At 36.4% G+C, this 17,377-nt stretch overlaps 1 protein-coding gene across 1 annotated transcript in view; it reads left to right on the forward strand.

The window, feature by feature from the left end:
- CFAP47 (cilia and flagella associated protein 47) overlaps nucleotides 1-17,377 on the forward strand; it is a 477,175-nt gene that overhangs the window by 45,319 nt on the left and 414,479 nt on the right. The window contains exons 11-15 of the mRNA XM_071213189.1: nucleotides 5,021-5,173; nucleotides 6,262-6,448; nucleotides 6,564-6,660; nucleotides 16,234-16,450; nucleotides 16,772-17,013. Coding sequence (XP_071069290.1) covers nucleotides 5,021-5,173; nucleotides 6,262-6,448; nucleotides 6,564-6,660; nucleotides 16,234-16,450; nucleotides 16,772-17,013 — 896 coding nt within the window. The remainder of the gene's footprint in view (nucleotides 1-5,020; nucleotides 5,174-6,261; nucleotides 6,449-6,563; nucleotides 6,661-16,233; nucleotides 16,451-16,771; nucleotides 17,014-17,377) is intronic.

Raw genomic sequence — 17,377 nt, forward strand, 5'->3', positions numbered from 1 at the left:
GGTCCTCTTTCTTTCTTTCAGCTATGGATGTCCAATTCTTTCAGCACCATTTGTTGAATGGATTGTTCTGCCCGAGCTGTGTGAGTTTGACAGGCTCGTCAAAAATCACTTGACCATACCTATGAGTGTCTGTTTCTGAACCATAAATTTGGTTCTATTGGTCTGTTGTGTCTGTCTTTAGGCCAGTACCATGCTGTTTTTACCACTGTAGGTAGGTATTAGGATTTAAAGTCTGGAGATGGGGGTTCACTTTTCCTTTTTATGATGTTTCTGGCTATTCAGGACTCCTTACCCTCCCAGATAAATTTGGTGATCATGTTTTCAATTTTTTCTTTATGCTGGTGGAATTTTTATCGGGATTGCATTAAATCTGTATATCAATTTGAGTAGAATCGACATCTTAATGATATTTAGTCTTCCAATCCATGAGTATGGAATGTTCTTCCAGTTATTTAGGACTGTTTTGATTTGTTTTAACATTGAGTTGCACTTTTCTGAATATAAGTGCTTGCCTTCATGGTTAAGTTTATTCCTATTTGAGTTTTATCATATATTTTATTTTCACCACTCTTTTGACACTTTTAGTTACTTTTATTGATATAATCTTCATTTCTAGACTCTCTTCCAGGCCCCTTTCTCCTGTCTTTTCCTTTCAAGCTCTAGCACACCCTTTAGTATTTCCTGAAATTCTGGTCTCTTGCTTAGAATTTCTCTCAATTTCTATTTATCTGTGAATATTCTAATTTTGCCCTCATTTTTGAAAGACAATCTTGCTGGATATAAGATTCTTGGCTGGAAGTTTTTCTCTTGCAGTATCTTAAATATATCAGACCACTGTCTTCTTGCCTCCATGGTTTCTGGTGAGTAATCAGTACTTAATCTTATTGGATATCTCTTATATGTTATGCATTGCTTTTCTCTTGCTGTTCTCAGAATTCTCTCTTTGTCTTTGGCCTTTGACATTCTGATGAGTATGTGTCTTGGAGTTGGTCTATTTGGATTTTTTTGGATAGGAGTACATTGTGCTTCTTGGACAGGGATATCTATGTCCTTCAATAGGGCTGGGAAATTTTCTACCATTATTTCTTTAAATATTCCTTCTGCCCCTTTTCCCCTCTCTTCTCCTTCTGGGACATGCATGACATGTTTGTTTGCATGCCTTTTGCTGTCATTTAGTTCCCTGAGACTTTGTTCAATTTTTTCCATTCTTTTCTTCATCTGTTCTTTTATATGTTCACTTTCAGAGGCCATTTCTTCAAGCTCACCAATCCTTTCTTCTGCCTTCTCAAATCTGCTATTAAATTATTTCAATGTTTTAAAATTTCATTGATTGAACCTTTCATTCCCATAAGATCTACTATTTTTCTATGTATGCTTTCAAATTCATCTTTGTGTTCATCCAATGTCTTCTAAATGTCCTAATCTCTTTAACCATTTCATTGAATTTATTAAGGAGATTTGTCTGCACGTCTATAATTAGTTGTCTCAACTCCTTAATGTCATCTGGAGACTTATCTTTTTCCTTTAACTGGGCCATAGCTTCCTGTTTCTTGGTGTGGGTTGTAATTTTTTGTTGGTGTCTTCACATCTGGCTTACTAGAGTATCTTTTCTGGGTACAGTTTTTCTCTCTAGTTTAGGGTTTCCTATCATTTCTCCCTAGTTGATTATGCAGTAGGAGCCACGCATGTAGTTGGTACTATAAGCTGTGGAGACTAAAGCTTCCCTCATTGCACCAGGGACCAATGAAGCTTCTTCCAACTTTTTCTTTGCTAGGGGTAGGGACAGAGTCACAGCTATGTGGAATAATCCACGTGCAGACCTAGACTGTACTTGCCCAGAGAGACTGATAGAGCTTCACATCCCTTTCTGCCCTACTTGGGGCAGGGATGGAGCTGCAGGCGTGGGCAGCAATCTGTGCAGTGCGGGTACTAAGATGACCACACTTGCCCTGGTAGACTTCTGATTTTCAGGCTATGCCACCCAAAGTCCCCTGCAGTTACCTGTATAGGCTGGTGCAGGGCTCTGGCAGGACTAAAGCCTAGGCTAGGGTTGCAGTCTGATCTCCATGAAAGAAACTGGTTCCTCTGGACACTGAGAGTTTCAGTCAGCCCGGTTTCACCTCAGGCTGGGGGCAGAGTTAGAATGGCGGCCCTGGAGTCTTTCTGACTTGGGTAGGTTCTCACCCCAGCCATTCCCAGGGTTATCTCTTAGCCAGCCAAGTCTCCCAATCAGTAGCTGAAATCGGCAACCAACTATCTCCTCCTCCCCTGTTTCTGGGAAATGGAGCTTCCAATTCCAATCACAGAGCAGCTCCTGGAGCAGCTTGTGCTGTCTGAGTAGGACAATCACCTGCCTCTGTGGCTTGGCCTGTAATTTCCCGGAGAGGCTGGCGCAGGTCCCTGCAGCTTCCTCCCTGCTGGAGTTGGCACTGGGGCCTAAGCTAGACCTGCAATATCATCTGGATGGGAAGAAGCTGGTCCCCCCCAGCATTGGGATTTTCAGTCTACCCTGCTTCCCCTCGTGCCTAGTGCAGAGTTAAGATGGCAACTCCCAGCCTCTTTCTGACCTGGACAGGCTCAAACCTTAGCTGTTCTCAGGATCATACTGTAGCCCACTGAATTTCCTCATCATAGCTGAAATTAGTGCCCAACTGTCTCTTCCTCCCCCGTTTTGGGGAGGTGGAGCTTTCAATTTCAGCTGCGCAACATCTCCCAAGGTGGCTTGTGCCTCCAGTGGAGGATGGGCACCAGTCTCCAGGGCGTAGAGTGCTCTACTTACAAGTTTTCTCTGCAGATGGGCAGTCTCCTCCTTCCACTCCCCCAGGAACATTGCAGGATGCCCTTCTGGCCTCCTGAAGCCCCCAAGCAGGTGCTTCAGCTAGCTCCAGAGAGCTCTGGGTGTTTACTAACTGCCCTGTAGCAGGAGCTGACTCTAGGAGTTCCTTACTCCACTGCCATCTTGTTGGTTCTCTCCCAGAATATTTTTTGAAGAAAGCTAATCATTTCCTTCTTATTCCATGGCTATAACAAATTTTGTCAGTGAATTCTCCCATACTATTAATAGTAGAAAAAAGTTTATCCCAGTTCTTTTTTAGCTAGCAGTTAGTAACTTTATTTAATGAAATTTTGTAGTGTGTCAAATTGTTGGTAAATATAATTGTTATTTTATTTTTAATGAAATAAACTTACCTCTTCAATTTTTAAGAAGATAAATGAAGAAAATAAGGTAGGAATTTTTGTCTAGTTTTTGTTCACTCTAGTATGCTCTGGGCCTAGAACAGTGTCAGAGAGATAGTAGGCACTTAGTAAATATTTATTGAATTGATGAGTGTTGGAAAAATGTTTTGTTTACAGAATAATTTTTGTCCTTCATGATTTGCACATTTAAGAAAGCAGTTATTCCAAGCTGCAGAGGTATTTCTTGACATTTAATCTTTAAAGAGCTGATAAGCATTTAGATATGTTAATCATCAGTTCTCTGTCACTTAGGGCATTTGCTCTACTACTTCTTTCTGTGTCCATTTGTTACCTAGGGACTTTAGAAATAAGAATTATTTTTAAGGCTTCCAGAGCCTGAAGAGAAATTTAAATATAAAAAGGATCTTTAAATAACAAAGCATTTGGTTCTCTCTTACTGTCTCACTCACTTAAAAGCTAAAGCCAGTTAAAGCAATCTTACTCTAAACATTGAGGAATTGTTGAAAAAAGGTAGAAATATTATACCAAATTTAATTTGATTCTGAGACTAATAGGTTCATACTTAGGAGTGAACTATTGAGGGTGAGAATCTCAATGATTAACAAAGTGTGCTGAGGATAGAGGTAGCCCAAAGCCAGAAGGCCTGAGTAATTATACTTTTTCTATTTTATTGAAAATATGGGGTGACTGCAAAGAATGGGAATGAAAATAGATGAGTGAATGTGAGATAAAAAGTAGTTCTACAGTTCTTTTATGGATTGTTTTCTCTGTATACTTTTATTGTTGATGGTTATTTCATAAACTCTGAGGTATTAAGGGAATAGCATGTTTAGCATAGTAGTCATTATTCTCTCTATATTTTTTCTAACTTTAATCACAAGGATTGAAAAGCAATTAACTTTAAAGAAACAATAATTAGATTCAGATCTAGTTCTTTGAAGTCCTGTTTTTAGTTTCTAAAGGCTGCCAACCCAGAAATGGGTTGGCTTTTATAATGAGATGCTGTCTTACTGAAGGTCAGCTGCAGGAGGTCATCACATGCAGTCTCTCTCTGAGCTCAGGTGTGGGCTATCCTGCCCATGGCAGGCGTAAGACTCTGCCCAGATCAAGGCACCAGGGGCAGCTCTTTCCCTGAACTCAGCTGTGGGCAGTTAGGTATACGGCTCCTCTCTCCCTTCTCTTTCATGCCTCTCAGCCTCTCGAAGGCCTCTTTCCTTGCCTCTGTGCTCTGCTGATTGCAGCATAAGACCTCTGAGACCTCTCTCTCAGCTTCTCAGAGTTTCTTTGTCTGCTACTTTTTTCTGTGTGTCTCTGCTTTCAGTCCTCCATTTATAAAGGACTCTAGTAAAAGAACCAAGACCCACCCTGGATCACGTCTTACTGAAGCAATCCAATCAAAAGCCCCACAACTGAATCCAATCTAATCAAAGGGTCCCACACCCACAGGTATGGATTAGCTCCAAGAATGTGATCTTTTCTGGGATCCATACTGTCACATCTTATCTCTAATCTAGAAATCTCCAAATTGCCTTCTTGACTTACTCCTCAAAGGCAGATTTAATAAAGGTGCCATTAATCCCAATTACTTTAGAAAGAAGACATTTTTTTTTCTGCTTAGACTAAAATTTAGTTTTTGTTGTAGTTCTAGGTTCAAAGCCATCATGATATATAATAGAATATGAAAGCAAGGACTAGACTTTGCCCACGTTGTATGCCCAATATCTGATTTAAAACCTTGCTAGGAGACACTCAATATTGACTGAATAAATGCATACATATATATTAATATGATATATATAAACATGATTTTCTCATATTTCAGGACAATTTTCACAAAGATTCCAAGATATAACTATGTGGATCCTGATTTTGCATATACTAAATTTGAAAAAATAGAAAAGAGATCACATCAAAACTACTATGCAGATTATATTAAACATTTAAGAAATGTGCGCCTGCAGAAACAAGCAGAGAGGTAAAGTTCACTTCCTTATATAATATGGAAAAGATCATTATGCCTAAGAGCCAGAATTTTAAAAATTTACTCAATTTATTTTTTATTTTTTACTGATTTAAGTAGTGTTTTAATACAGGAAAAACTCTAAACATTAACTTCAGTTGTTTCCTTTGTTACCTTTTGATTTGGGGATGTCTTGGATAGGTTTCCCAGAAGCAGATCCTGGGACAGGATTCCAGTGCAAGTGATTGATGGAGAATGTGCTCTTAGGAGAAACATGTACTAGATGAGGGAAGCAGGAAAAAGCATGGAAGAGAGCTGAGGAAGGGTGTGTTTCAAATAGTTTACACTCAGACTAATCCCCAGGGTCTATAGAACCTAAATGTGATGACCACTATGCTACGGAAACCAAACTATGGAACCTAAATGGTACCACGTAGTAGTTCTTTTCTCGAGCCAAGAGCCCTCTTTTTTTTTCTCCAAAGATTTTTTTTTATTTTAAAAGAAAATTATTTAGATTACATAAATGGTACGTAAAAAATATAAAGGATTCCAATATGCCTCATTCCCTCCCCCTCCCACACTTTTCCCACATTAACAACATCCGTCATTAGCGTGGTACATTTGTTGCAATTGATGAATACATATTGAAGCATTGCCACTTACCGTGTACTACAGTTTACATTATAGTTTACACTTTATTTCACACAATTTTTTCAGTTATGACAAAATATATAATGGCCTGTATCTGTTACTGTGATGTCTCACAGGACAACTCAAATGTCCAGAAAATGCCCTCATATTACACCTGATTTTCCCTCTCCCATCCCTCAGAACCTCTGGTGAGGGCCCTATCTTTTGAACTCCATCCAGTGGGCTCTCGTTTGGTGCAGTGAAGGCAAGCATAATTTTCTGGATGAGGTGTTAGGGAATGGGCTCCCCTTAGTAGAGGGTGATTTTCTTCAGATGAGTATACTAGTCTAGTTCAGTGCATATGAGTGGGACACCAAAGACATGCACTTTAAGGGAAGATTTGGATTTACAAATGTACAAATGTGTCTTCTAAAGTTAGCTTCAATTTATTACTATGATTCTTATTTTGATAGAGAATGCGTATATTCATATAATGATACGGACATAGGCATACAGCCAGGATCGGGTCTAAAGTCACCCACACTCTCCGAAACAGAAATAGAAGAGGACCTAACTTCAGCAGAGGATCAGGTCAAGCCTAACCAATTGCTCAGTACCAGGCATATGGCATCCAAGGAGACAGAGTCCCTGAGAAGAAAGGCATGTACACTATTTTATATTTTTTATGCCATGTGAATTTCTTAAAACACCTTTTGGTGGCAGTGAACAATTAATATTAATGCTGGAAAAATAAAACCTTTGTGCTTTTTCACAGGTTCTCAAAGGACTTAAATCGAACCCATCCACACCCCAAGAAAAACAAGATTGTAGCCTAATTTTGACACCAAAGCAAATCCATCAAGTAATTGTTGGTAAGAAGCTACAGAATCTTACTGTGGCTTTTTTTTTTTTTTACTCAGGTATATTGAAATAAAATTTATGTTCCATGAAATCCACCATTTTAAAGTATGCTAGTAATTGAATTTTAGTAAATTTACAAAGTTGTGCAATTTTTATCACAATCTAATTTTATAACACCGCTGTCACCCTCATGACCATACAAAGTTACTTGCTATTTCCACTCCTAGCCCCAGGCAACTATTAATTAACTTTCTCTTGCTGTTGATTTTGCCTATTCTGAACATTTCATATCAATGGAAACATACACTATGTGGTGTCCCATATATTTCTTCTTTTACTTAGTGTAATGTTTTTGAAGTTGATCCATGTAGTAGCATGTATCAACACTTGATTCCTATCTGAATAGTATCCCATTTTATGGGTTTATCTACGTTTTGTTTACATGCATTGTGATATTTCCAGTTTGAATTATGGATAAGGTAGCTATGAACATTCATTGACATGAAAGTCATTGAGTAACATGTTTTCATTTCTTTTGGTTAGATTCCCAGGAGTGGAATTGCTGGATTGTATGGTATATTTATATTTAACTTTTCATAAAGCTTGTAAATTGTTTTCCAAAGTAGCATTTCCTAGTTACAATTCCAACAGCAACATACGAGTGTTGTAATTCCTCTACATTCTCACCAACACATGTTATTGTCTTTCTTTTTGATTATAGTCATACTAGTTAATGTGATGTTGTATTTCATTTTGGTTTTTATTTGCATTTGCCTAATGAGGAATAGTGTTGATTGTCTTTTCCTGTGCTTACTTATCTATTTAAATCTTATATTTTCTTTGGAGAAATGTCTTTCAAATCATTTGTCCAATTTTTAAATCAAAGATTTGTCTTGTTATAGAGTTGTAAAAAGTTTTGATATATTCTGGATACAAGTCCTTTATCAGATATATGTTTTCCAAATATTTTCTCCAAGTCTTTATTTTTTCATTTTATTAATTATGTCATTTAAAGTACAATAGTTGTTAATTTAAATGAGGTTGCATTTATCAGTTTTTTTTTCTTTTATAGATCATGCTTTTGGTGTGATGCCCCAAAAATCTTTGCCTAACCCAAGGCCTCAAATATTTTCTTTATGTTTTCTTCTAAAGGTTTTATAATATTAAATTTTGCTTATGGTGTGAATTAAGAGTCTAAATTTGTATTTTTATATGTAAATATCCAATTGTCCCAGCACTTTTTGTTGAAAATACTATCCTTTCCTTGTTGAATTGCCTTGGCAACTTTGTCACATCTAACTAGTATATGTCAGGGTTTATTTCTGGATTCTCAATTCTATTCCATTGCTTTTTATGACTATCTTTCTGCCAGTTCTATACTGTCTTGATTACTGTCGATTTATAATAACTATTGAAATCAGTAAATACAAGTCCTCTAAATTTTCTCTTCGTTTTCAAGATTGCTTTGACTATTCTGGGTCCTTTTCCTTTCCATATAAATAAATATGATCTTATCAAAATTCACTTTGGCTGTCTTGTTCCCTGGATCTTTCTATTAAATTTCTGGTTCCTCTGATAGGCTATTGCTTGCCCCAACCAGTATCAAGACCTTGTTACTTGTTGGACTTCCCTGAGTGTTTGCCACTGAAATCACTAATATTTTTGATAATGCCCCTGGGTATGGAATTTTCTGTCCTTTACCCCAATTAAAATCATTCTCCTTCTACTGCCCTGGTAACAAGTCTGTGCCATAAGGCTGGCTATAGGCAATGGGAGCAGCGCTAGGCTAACTCCAAAGACTTACACTATTCTTACAGAGATTTAGTAGATATTCATGAAAAAAAATGCTTCTAAATGTATTGGGTGCTTTTGGTCAATTATCAGTCTTTAAAAATTTTGATAATTTTGTCCAGTTTTATTGTCACTTTTTGGGGCAAAAACTTACCGATCTACTCATTTAGCCATTCTAGATTTCCCAAACACATATCTCTTTAAAATATGAGATAGATTTATAGTCATGTGAGTTAAAATTGTACATCTTTAAACTTCAATCTCATAGAAATTCTGCAGGCATACATAGAACACTTCTCACCCAATGACAGCAGAATATACATACTTTTCTAGTTCACATGGGTCATTCTCTAGAATAGACCATATGTTAGATCACAAAATTAGTCCCAATAAATTTTTAAAAACTTAAATCATACAAGGTATCTTTCCCAACCACAATGGAATGAAACTAGAAATCAATAATAGAGGGAGAACTGGAAAATTCACAAATACTTGGAAATTAAACAACACGCTCTTAATCAACCAATGGATCACAGTAGAGATTTTAAGGGAAAGCAGGAAATATCTTGAAGCAAACGAAAAATAAAACACAGCATATCACTTATGTGATGCAGCAAATATAGTGCTAGCAGGGACATTTTTAGCTCTAAACGCTTATATTAAAAAAGAAATATCTCAAACCAAAGACCTCATCTCAAAACGGGATCTAGAAAATGAAGAGCAAGTTTAAACTATAGCAAGCAGAAGGAAGGGAAAACAAAGATTTGAGGGGAGGTAAATGGAATAACAAAGAAAAAACAACGAAGAAAATCAGTGAGATTAACACTTGGTTCTTGGAAATGATCAATAAATTTGATAAACACATTTAGCCAGACTGACAAAGGAAAAAAGTGAGAGTATGTAAATAACTAAAATCAGAAATGAAAGGGGGGGACATTACTACCAACTCTACAAAAATTAAAAATAGAATACCTAGATATAGTGAATGAATTTCTACAAACACGCAAACTGCCTACACTAATGCAAGAAGGAATAGACTACCACAACAGAGAAATATCAGGTAAAGAGATTGAAACAGCAATCAAAGACCTCCCAACAAAGAGAAGTCCAGATGAATATTATCCAAAATTCTGAGGATTAAAACCAATCCTGGGAAACGGACTTGGCCCAGTGGATAGGGCGTCCGTCTACCACATGGGAGGTCCGCGGGTCAAACCCCGGGCCTCCTTGACCTGTGTGGAGCTGGCCCATGCGCAGTGCTGATGCGCGCAAGGAGTGCCGTGCCATGCAGGGGTGTCCCCGTGTAGGGGAGCCCCACACGCAAGGAGTGCACCCTGTAAGGAGAGCTGCCCAGCGCGAAAGAAAGTGCAGCCTGCCCAGGAATGGTGCCGCACACGGAGAGCTGACACGACAAGATGATGCAACAAAAAGAGACACAGATTCCCATGCCACTGACAACAGAAGCAGACAAAGAAACAAGATGCAGCAAATAGACGCAGAACAGACAACCGGGGTGAGGGGGGAAGGGGAGAGAAATAAATAAATAAAGAAATATTTAAAAAAAACCAAAACCAATCCTGTTTACACTCTTCCAAAATATTGAAGAGGAGGCAACATCCCCTAATTCATTATCTGAGGCCATCATTACCCTCATACTAAAGCCAGATAAGGATACCATAGGAAAGGAAGTTACAGAGCAATATCTCTCATGAATATAGAAACAAAAATTCTCAACAAAATATTAGAAAAATTAATTCAATAGCACATCAAAGAATTATACATCATGTTCATATGGGATTTATGCCAGGTATGCAAGGGTGGTTCAAGTTTAGAAAATCAGTTAGTGTAATACCCCACATTAATATAAAAAAGGGGTAAAACATTATTATCTAAATTGTTGAGGAAAAGACATTTGAAAGAATGCATCACCCTTGTTAAAAACATTTAGAAAAATAAGAATGTAAGGAAACTTCCTCAATATGATAAAGAGCATATTGGAAAATTCTACAACAAACATCATGCTTAAAGGTGAAAGACTTCAATGAAAGTTCTATCCAGATAATATCAGGAAAAGAAAGAAAGAAAAGACATCCAGATTGGAAAAGATGATTCAAAATTTTCCCTATTTGCAGATGACATGATCTTATATTTATAAAATCCTAAAAATAATTCCCAACAAAGGTACTATAGCTAATAAATGAGTTTAGCTAAAGGGTGGGGTATAAGGTCAACATTCAGAATTCAGTAGTGTTTCTATACACTGGTAATAAACAATTTTAAGAGGAAATCAAGGAAAAATTCCAATTAAATAGTGTAATAATCAGCCAAAGAGGTGCTAATGCGAAATACCAGAAATGGGTTGGTTTCTATAAAGGGTATTTATTTGGGGTAGGAGCGTACAGATACCAGGCCATAAACCATAAGTTACTTCCCTCAACAAAGTCTATTTCCATGTATTAGAGCAAGATGGCGGCAAGGTATTCCAGGGTCTCCAGGGTTCGTCTCTTCCCAGGCCTTGCTTCTCTCTGGGCTCAGGTCCTCTGTTTACTCCACAAGGTCAGCTGTAGACTATCAGCAAATGGCTCTGTCTCTCTCCCTGGGGTCTCTGCCATGTCTAAGGAACTGTCTCTAATCGCCAGTGTTCTTTTCCTGGCTCAGGTCCTCTCTTCCTGGGGCTTGCTTCTCTTTCTTCTGTGTGCTTACTTCCCAGGGCTCCAGCCTCAAACTCCAACATCAACATGCCTCAACTTTGTCCTTTGCCATGTCTTTTATTTGTGAGTCCCCACCCACCAAGGGGTGGGGACGCAACATCCTAATGACATGGCCCAGTCAAAGCCCTAATCATAACTTCATCATGCCAAGACAAGATTACAAACATAATCCACTATCTATTTTTAGAATTCATAACCATATTAAATTGCTACAAATAGCAACTAAAATAACCAAATATATAGATATAAATTTAACAAGGTTGTAAAGGACTTGTATATTGAAAACTACAAAACATTCCTTAAAGAAATAAAAGATATAAATAAATGGAAGGATATTCCATGTTCATGAATTGGAATACTAAATATTATTTTAGTATATCAATTCTACCCAAAGCCACCTACAATTTCAATGCAATCCTTGTCACATTCCAAAATCCTTTGTTGTAGAAAAGTAAAATCCAATCATAAAATTTATATGGAAGGATAAGGTGTTCCAAAATAGCCAATATCTTGAAATAGAAGAACAAAGTTGGAGGACACTCTATTCCTGAATTTAAAACTTACCACAGAGGTACAATTACAGAAACTGCATGGCACAGGCACAAGGACAGGCATATTGACCAATGGAATTGAATCAAAAGTTCAGAAATAAACTCATATCTATACTCAATTGATTTTTTGACATGGATTGTAAATCCACTCAATGGGGAAATAATTGACTCTTCAACATATAGTGCTGAGAAAACTGAATATTCAGATGCAGAAGAATGAAGGTGGACCACCAGTCACATTATATACAAAAATTAACCTAAAGTGGATCAAAAAGCTAAATATAAGTACAAAAACTTTAAAACTCCTAAAAGAAAACAGGGAAGCATCTTCAGCACCTTGTATTAGGTAATGGTTTCTTAGACCTTACACCAAAAGCGTAAGTAAAATTTAATAATAGTTATGAAACTTATTAATATTAGAAACTTTTGTACAACAAAGGACTACATTATGTAAGTCAAAAGACAACTTACAGAATGGGACAAAATATTTGGAAAGCACATATCTGATAAATATCTAATATCCAGAATATATAAAGTAAACCTACAACTCAACAACAAAAAGACAAACAACCCAATTTAAAAATGGGTAAAAGACTTGAATAGACATTTCTCTAAAGAAGATATACAAATAAAGAAAATGCACATGAAAAGAGGCTGAACTTCATCATCTGTCTGGAAAATGTAAAACCAAAACCACAAAGAGATACCTTTTCACACCCATTAAAATGATTATTATTTAAAAAATGGAAAATTACAAGTGTTGGAGAGGATGTGGAGAAATAAGAAAACTGATTCATTGCTGGTGACAGTGTAAAATGGTGGAGCCACTGTGGAAGACAGTTTGGCGGTTCTACAGAAAGCTCAGTATAGAAGTGCCGTATGACCCAGTAATCCCACTACTAGGTATTTACCTCCAAAGAATTGATATTTGCATATCGATGTTCATGATGGCATTTTTCATCATTGCCAAAAGATGGAAGCAGCCCAAATGTCCATCATCCAATGAATGGATAAATAAAACATGGTATATATATGATGGAATATTATTCATCCCTAAAAATGAATGAAGTCCTGATATATGCAACATAAATGAACCTTGAAGACATCATGGTGAGTGTGATATGAGTCAGACACAAAAGGATAAATAGTGTACGATCTCACTGATTTGAAATAATTACAATAATCAAACTCATAGAGTCAGAATCGAGAAGATAGGTTACCAGGTGACGGGGTGAGTATAGAGAACAGGAAGTTAATGGTTAACTATTTGGAATGATGGCAATGTTTTGGTAATGGGTGGTGATAAAGGCAGTTTAACACTGAACATAATTACAAGTAATTACTGAAATATTTATCTGAATGTGATTAAAAGTGGAAAATGTTAGATTGTATATATAGTAACAAAATTTTAAAAATCCGTGGAACTATAATATACAAACAGTGAACTCTAAATTAAATCATCAACTGAAGTTAATAGTATAATTATGAAAATGTGCTATCATCAATTGTAACAAATTTTCCACACCAATGCCAGTTGTTGATAATAGGGTGGTATAAGAGAATCCTATATTTTATGCATATTTGTGGCATAAACTCACAACTTTTCTAATAAAGAATCAAAATATTTTTAAAAAAACAAGATACCATTTTATACCCATGAGAATGCCTACTATTTTTTAAAAGAGGAAAATAACAAAGGCTGTGAAGACATAGGTTATCTCATTCATTGTTGCTGTGAATGTAAAATGGTTCAGCTGCTGTGCTGTGGAAGACTGTTAGGTAGTACTTCTTGAAGTTAATTATAGAATTTCAGTATGACCCAGCAGTACCACTTCTTAGGTCTATACCCCAAAGTATTGGAAGCAGGGACTCAAACATATTTTCACACTGATGCAATTCAAGCATCCATCAGCAGATGAATGTATGAATAAAATGTTGTGTATACATACAATGGAATATTATTCAGTCATAAAAAGGAATGAAGGTCTGATACATGCAATAATATGGATGAACCTTGAAACCATCACATTAAGTAACATTGACCAGACCCAATAGGACAAATATTGTATGATATCATTGATAGGAAATAGTTAGAATAGAAAAAACCTCATGGAATGGGAAACTAGCATGTTACCAAGTGCTGTAGTGGGGGTAGGGAATGGGTAATTAATGTTTAATTGGTATAGAATTTCTGTTTGGGATGATGGAAAAGTTTTGGCAATGGATGGTGGTAACGGTAGCACAACATTTTGAATAGAATTAGCATCATTGAATTATATATTTGAATGTGGTTAAAAGGGAGAAATTTTAGGTTGTATATATGTTACTAGAATAAAAATATTAAAAAAGAAACAAACAAGAAAGAGTAGTCTTTTCAACAAATGGTGCCAATATATTTGCACTACATTAGAAAAAAGAGTTTGTATCTATATCTACCTTGATATAAAAAAAACCCACAAAAAACAAAAAACTAAATGAAACTATATTCCATAACCATGTGCTTCTTTTCCCATAGAAAAACAAAAGAAATGAATATATGACTTTGGGTTAGGCAAAGATTTCTTAGATATGAAACAAAAGGCATGATCCATAAAAGAACAAACGAGGGAGAGGAGGTGGCTCAAGTGGTGGAGTGCCCGCTTCCCACATAGGAGGTACCAAGTTCAGTTTCTGGTACCTCCTAAAAACAAACAAAATAAGAAAACAAGCAGATAAATGAAAAAAGAAAAACAACTCAGGGGAGCCAATGTGGTTCAGTGATTGAGCGCTGGTTTCCCACATACAAGGTCCTGGGTTCAATCTCTGTCCCTGGTGCATCAAAATAAAAAGAAAAGAAAAGAAAGAAAGAAAAAGACAAGTGTTTAAATTGGACATGATCCAATTTGTTTCTCTCTGATCTTCAAAATACACTGATAATATAATAAAAACATGTCTTAGAATATGAGAAAACATTTGCAAATTTTATATCTAAGACAGAATTTTAAGCAGTCTCAGGAGTAAATTTTATGAAAAGAAATAACCTGAATAAAAAATGGACAAGAAATTCAAATGGATGTTTTGTCAAAGAAGATATATAAATGACAAAAAATCACAGTATCCACCAGTCATCTGGAAAACACAATGAAATATTACTATAAATCTATTAGAATTGTTAAAATAATGCACACACACACAACCCTGACCATTTCAATTATTGCCAAGATTTGAAGGAACTAGTACTCTCATAAACTTCTCTTGGGAATGTGAAGTGCTACAACCACTTTGCAAAACGTTTTGGCAGTTTCTTTTACCTTTAAACATAAACCTACCATATAATTCATCCATTCTTCCTCTAAAAGTATTTATCCAAGAGAAATGAAAGCGTATTTCCAAACAAATACTTGTGCATAAATGTTAATAGCAGCATTAATAATTAATAACTGTAAATAACCCAACATTCAAACAGCAGATGAATAGACAAAAAATTATGTACATGGACAATGGAATGCTATTTAGCAATATTAAGGGATGGTCTATGGAAATATGCATCATTGTGCACTTTCATTAGATGCAGTTTACTGTATATCAGTTATACCTCAATAAAGCTGTCAAGGGAAGTGAATGTGGCTCAAGCAATTGGGCTTCTGTCTACCATGTAGGAGGTCCATGGTTCAATGTCCAGGGCCTCCTGGTGAAGGCAAGCTGGACCGTGTGGTGAGCTGGCCCATGTGGAGTGCTGCCCCATGCAAAGAGTGCTGACCTGCGCAGAATACTGCCCTACGAAGGAGTGCTGCCCTGCACAGGAGTGCTGCCCCATGCAGGAGTGCTGGCCCACATACAAAGAGCTGTGCAGGGAGATGACGCAACGAAAAGCAACTGACACAGAAGGAATATAATAAGAAACACAGCAGATAAGGGAGCTGAGGTAGTGCAAGAGAATGATCACCTCTCTCCCACTCCAGAAGGTCCCAGGATCCATTCCCAGAGCTGCCTAATGAGAATGCAAGCAGACACGGAAGAACATACAGCAAATGGACACAGAGAGCAGACAACGGGGGGAGGGGATAGGCAAAATAAATTAATTAATTAAAAAAAATAAAGCTGTCAAAATGGCAGGGGAATATGTAATTAGAATTATTACAATATAAAATATTTAGCATAAAAATGGGAAACTTAAAAAAATGCCTCACAGGAAAATTCTACATTTCTGTAACTTTTGTATAAGTAAAACACCAAATTAATATGTTGGGCGAGAGAGGGCTTTGGAATTTGGAAATTCACATGTAAAGATGAATTATAATGAGTGTTTATAATTTTATTATATAATTAGAATATATTTATATTGCGCTTTAGTCAATAATCTCCAAATAGCAAATTATCTTCATTTAAATAGAAAAGCTTTTTTAATAATTTCTGTTGTATCAACTATTTTTCTTAGTAAGATTTTTACAAGTTTACTGGTTAAAATATAGCATGAAAGCTTAAAAAATAAATAAATGACCCCCTTTCCCAATATGAAACTTGACAACTAACCTACTTTTCATTATTTCAGGGCCCTCTGTCCTTAACTTTGGTGATGTTTGTGTGAACTCAATGAATACTCATCTACTGCATGTTATTAATATGCTATCCATGCATATTTTGATCCAGTTAGATATTGACTTAGCAGAACTTCAGAAGACCAACCAATTTTCATATGTGATACCACCTACAACCAGTACTTATATTTCAATGGTATTTGAATCTTCCACCACTGGAAAATTTTGGAAGTAGGATTTATTTTCTAATTTCTACATACTAGAATCAAAGTGTCTTTTTGTAGCCTTTGTACATATTTGGTCCCAAATAATTGTAGTTCATATTATATTTGGTCTCAAAATGTAGAACCTGTATGTGCATGAATTTGTAGACTTATGGATTCATATTTCTGTGGTAGCATAATTATCATTCTAATTGTTTTTTCAGTATTATATAGTAAAAATCAACTGTAGATATTACTCAGTAGTATTTGCATTTTTAGATGTGACTTAATTCTGTAATTGCAAAATAGTTATGATCAATTATATTTGGATGCCTTTGCTGTGTTACAGGTCTTTCACCTTCACAGTGAACAACATACCTGGTGGGCACATCCTTGTGATGGCGGTCGTCCTTCCAGTAAATCTCGAGCTATCGACTCATGAGCTAGTATTGAAACCACAAGGCTTCTTGGTGGAAACATCTTTTAGGGGGACAGTTAGGTTATATAATCCCCAAAATTTTTTTGCTCAGTTTAGATGGGAACCAGTAAACACAGAAAGAGGGATGGCATTTTCCATTCGTCCAGCTACAGGTAATGGTTTACTTTATTTGTTTGATTTCTTTTTCTTCCCTCCCTCCCCCCTTCCCGCCCTCCCTTCCTCCCTTCCTTTTTCCTTCCTCCCTTCCTCCCTCCCTCCCTCTCTCCCTTCCTTCCTTCCCTCTCTCATACCCTCCTTCCTTCTTCCATCTGTCCTTCCTTCCACTGATTTATTTACTCAGATATCTATTCATTAACCATTTATTGACTATGTGCTGCATGCTTGATACTAAGAACATAGAAGTAAATCAGATACCGTCGTCAGGCACATTTATTTTTATTTACATATATATGATTTGAAAATACAGATCCTGATAGGAAAAGTGATTTTTGTTTAGTTTTAGTGTGAGAATGATGA

The sequence above is a fragment of the Dasypus novemcinctus genome, chromosome X (assembly GCF_030445035.2).
Source record: "Dasypus novemcinctus isolate mDasNov1 chromosome X, mDasNov1.1.hap2, whole genome shotgun sequence".
Classification (NCBI taxonomy): domain Eukaryota; kingdom Metazoa; phylum Chordata; class Mammalia; order Cingulata; family Dasypodidae; genus Dasypus; species Dasypus novemcinctus.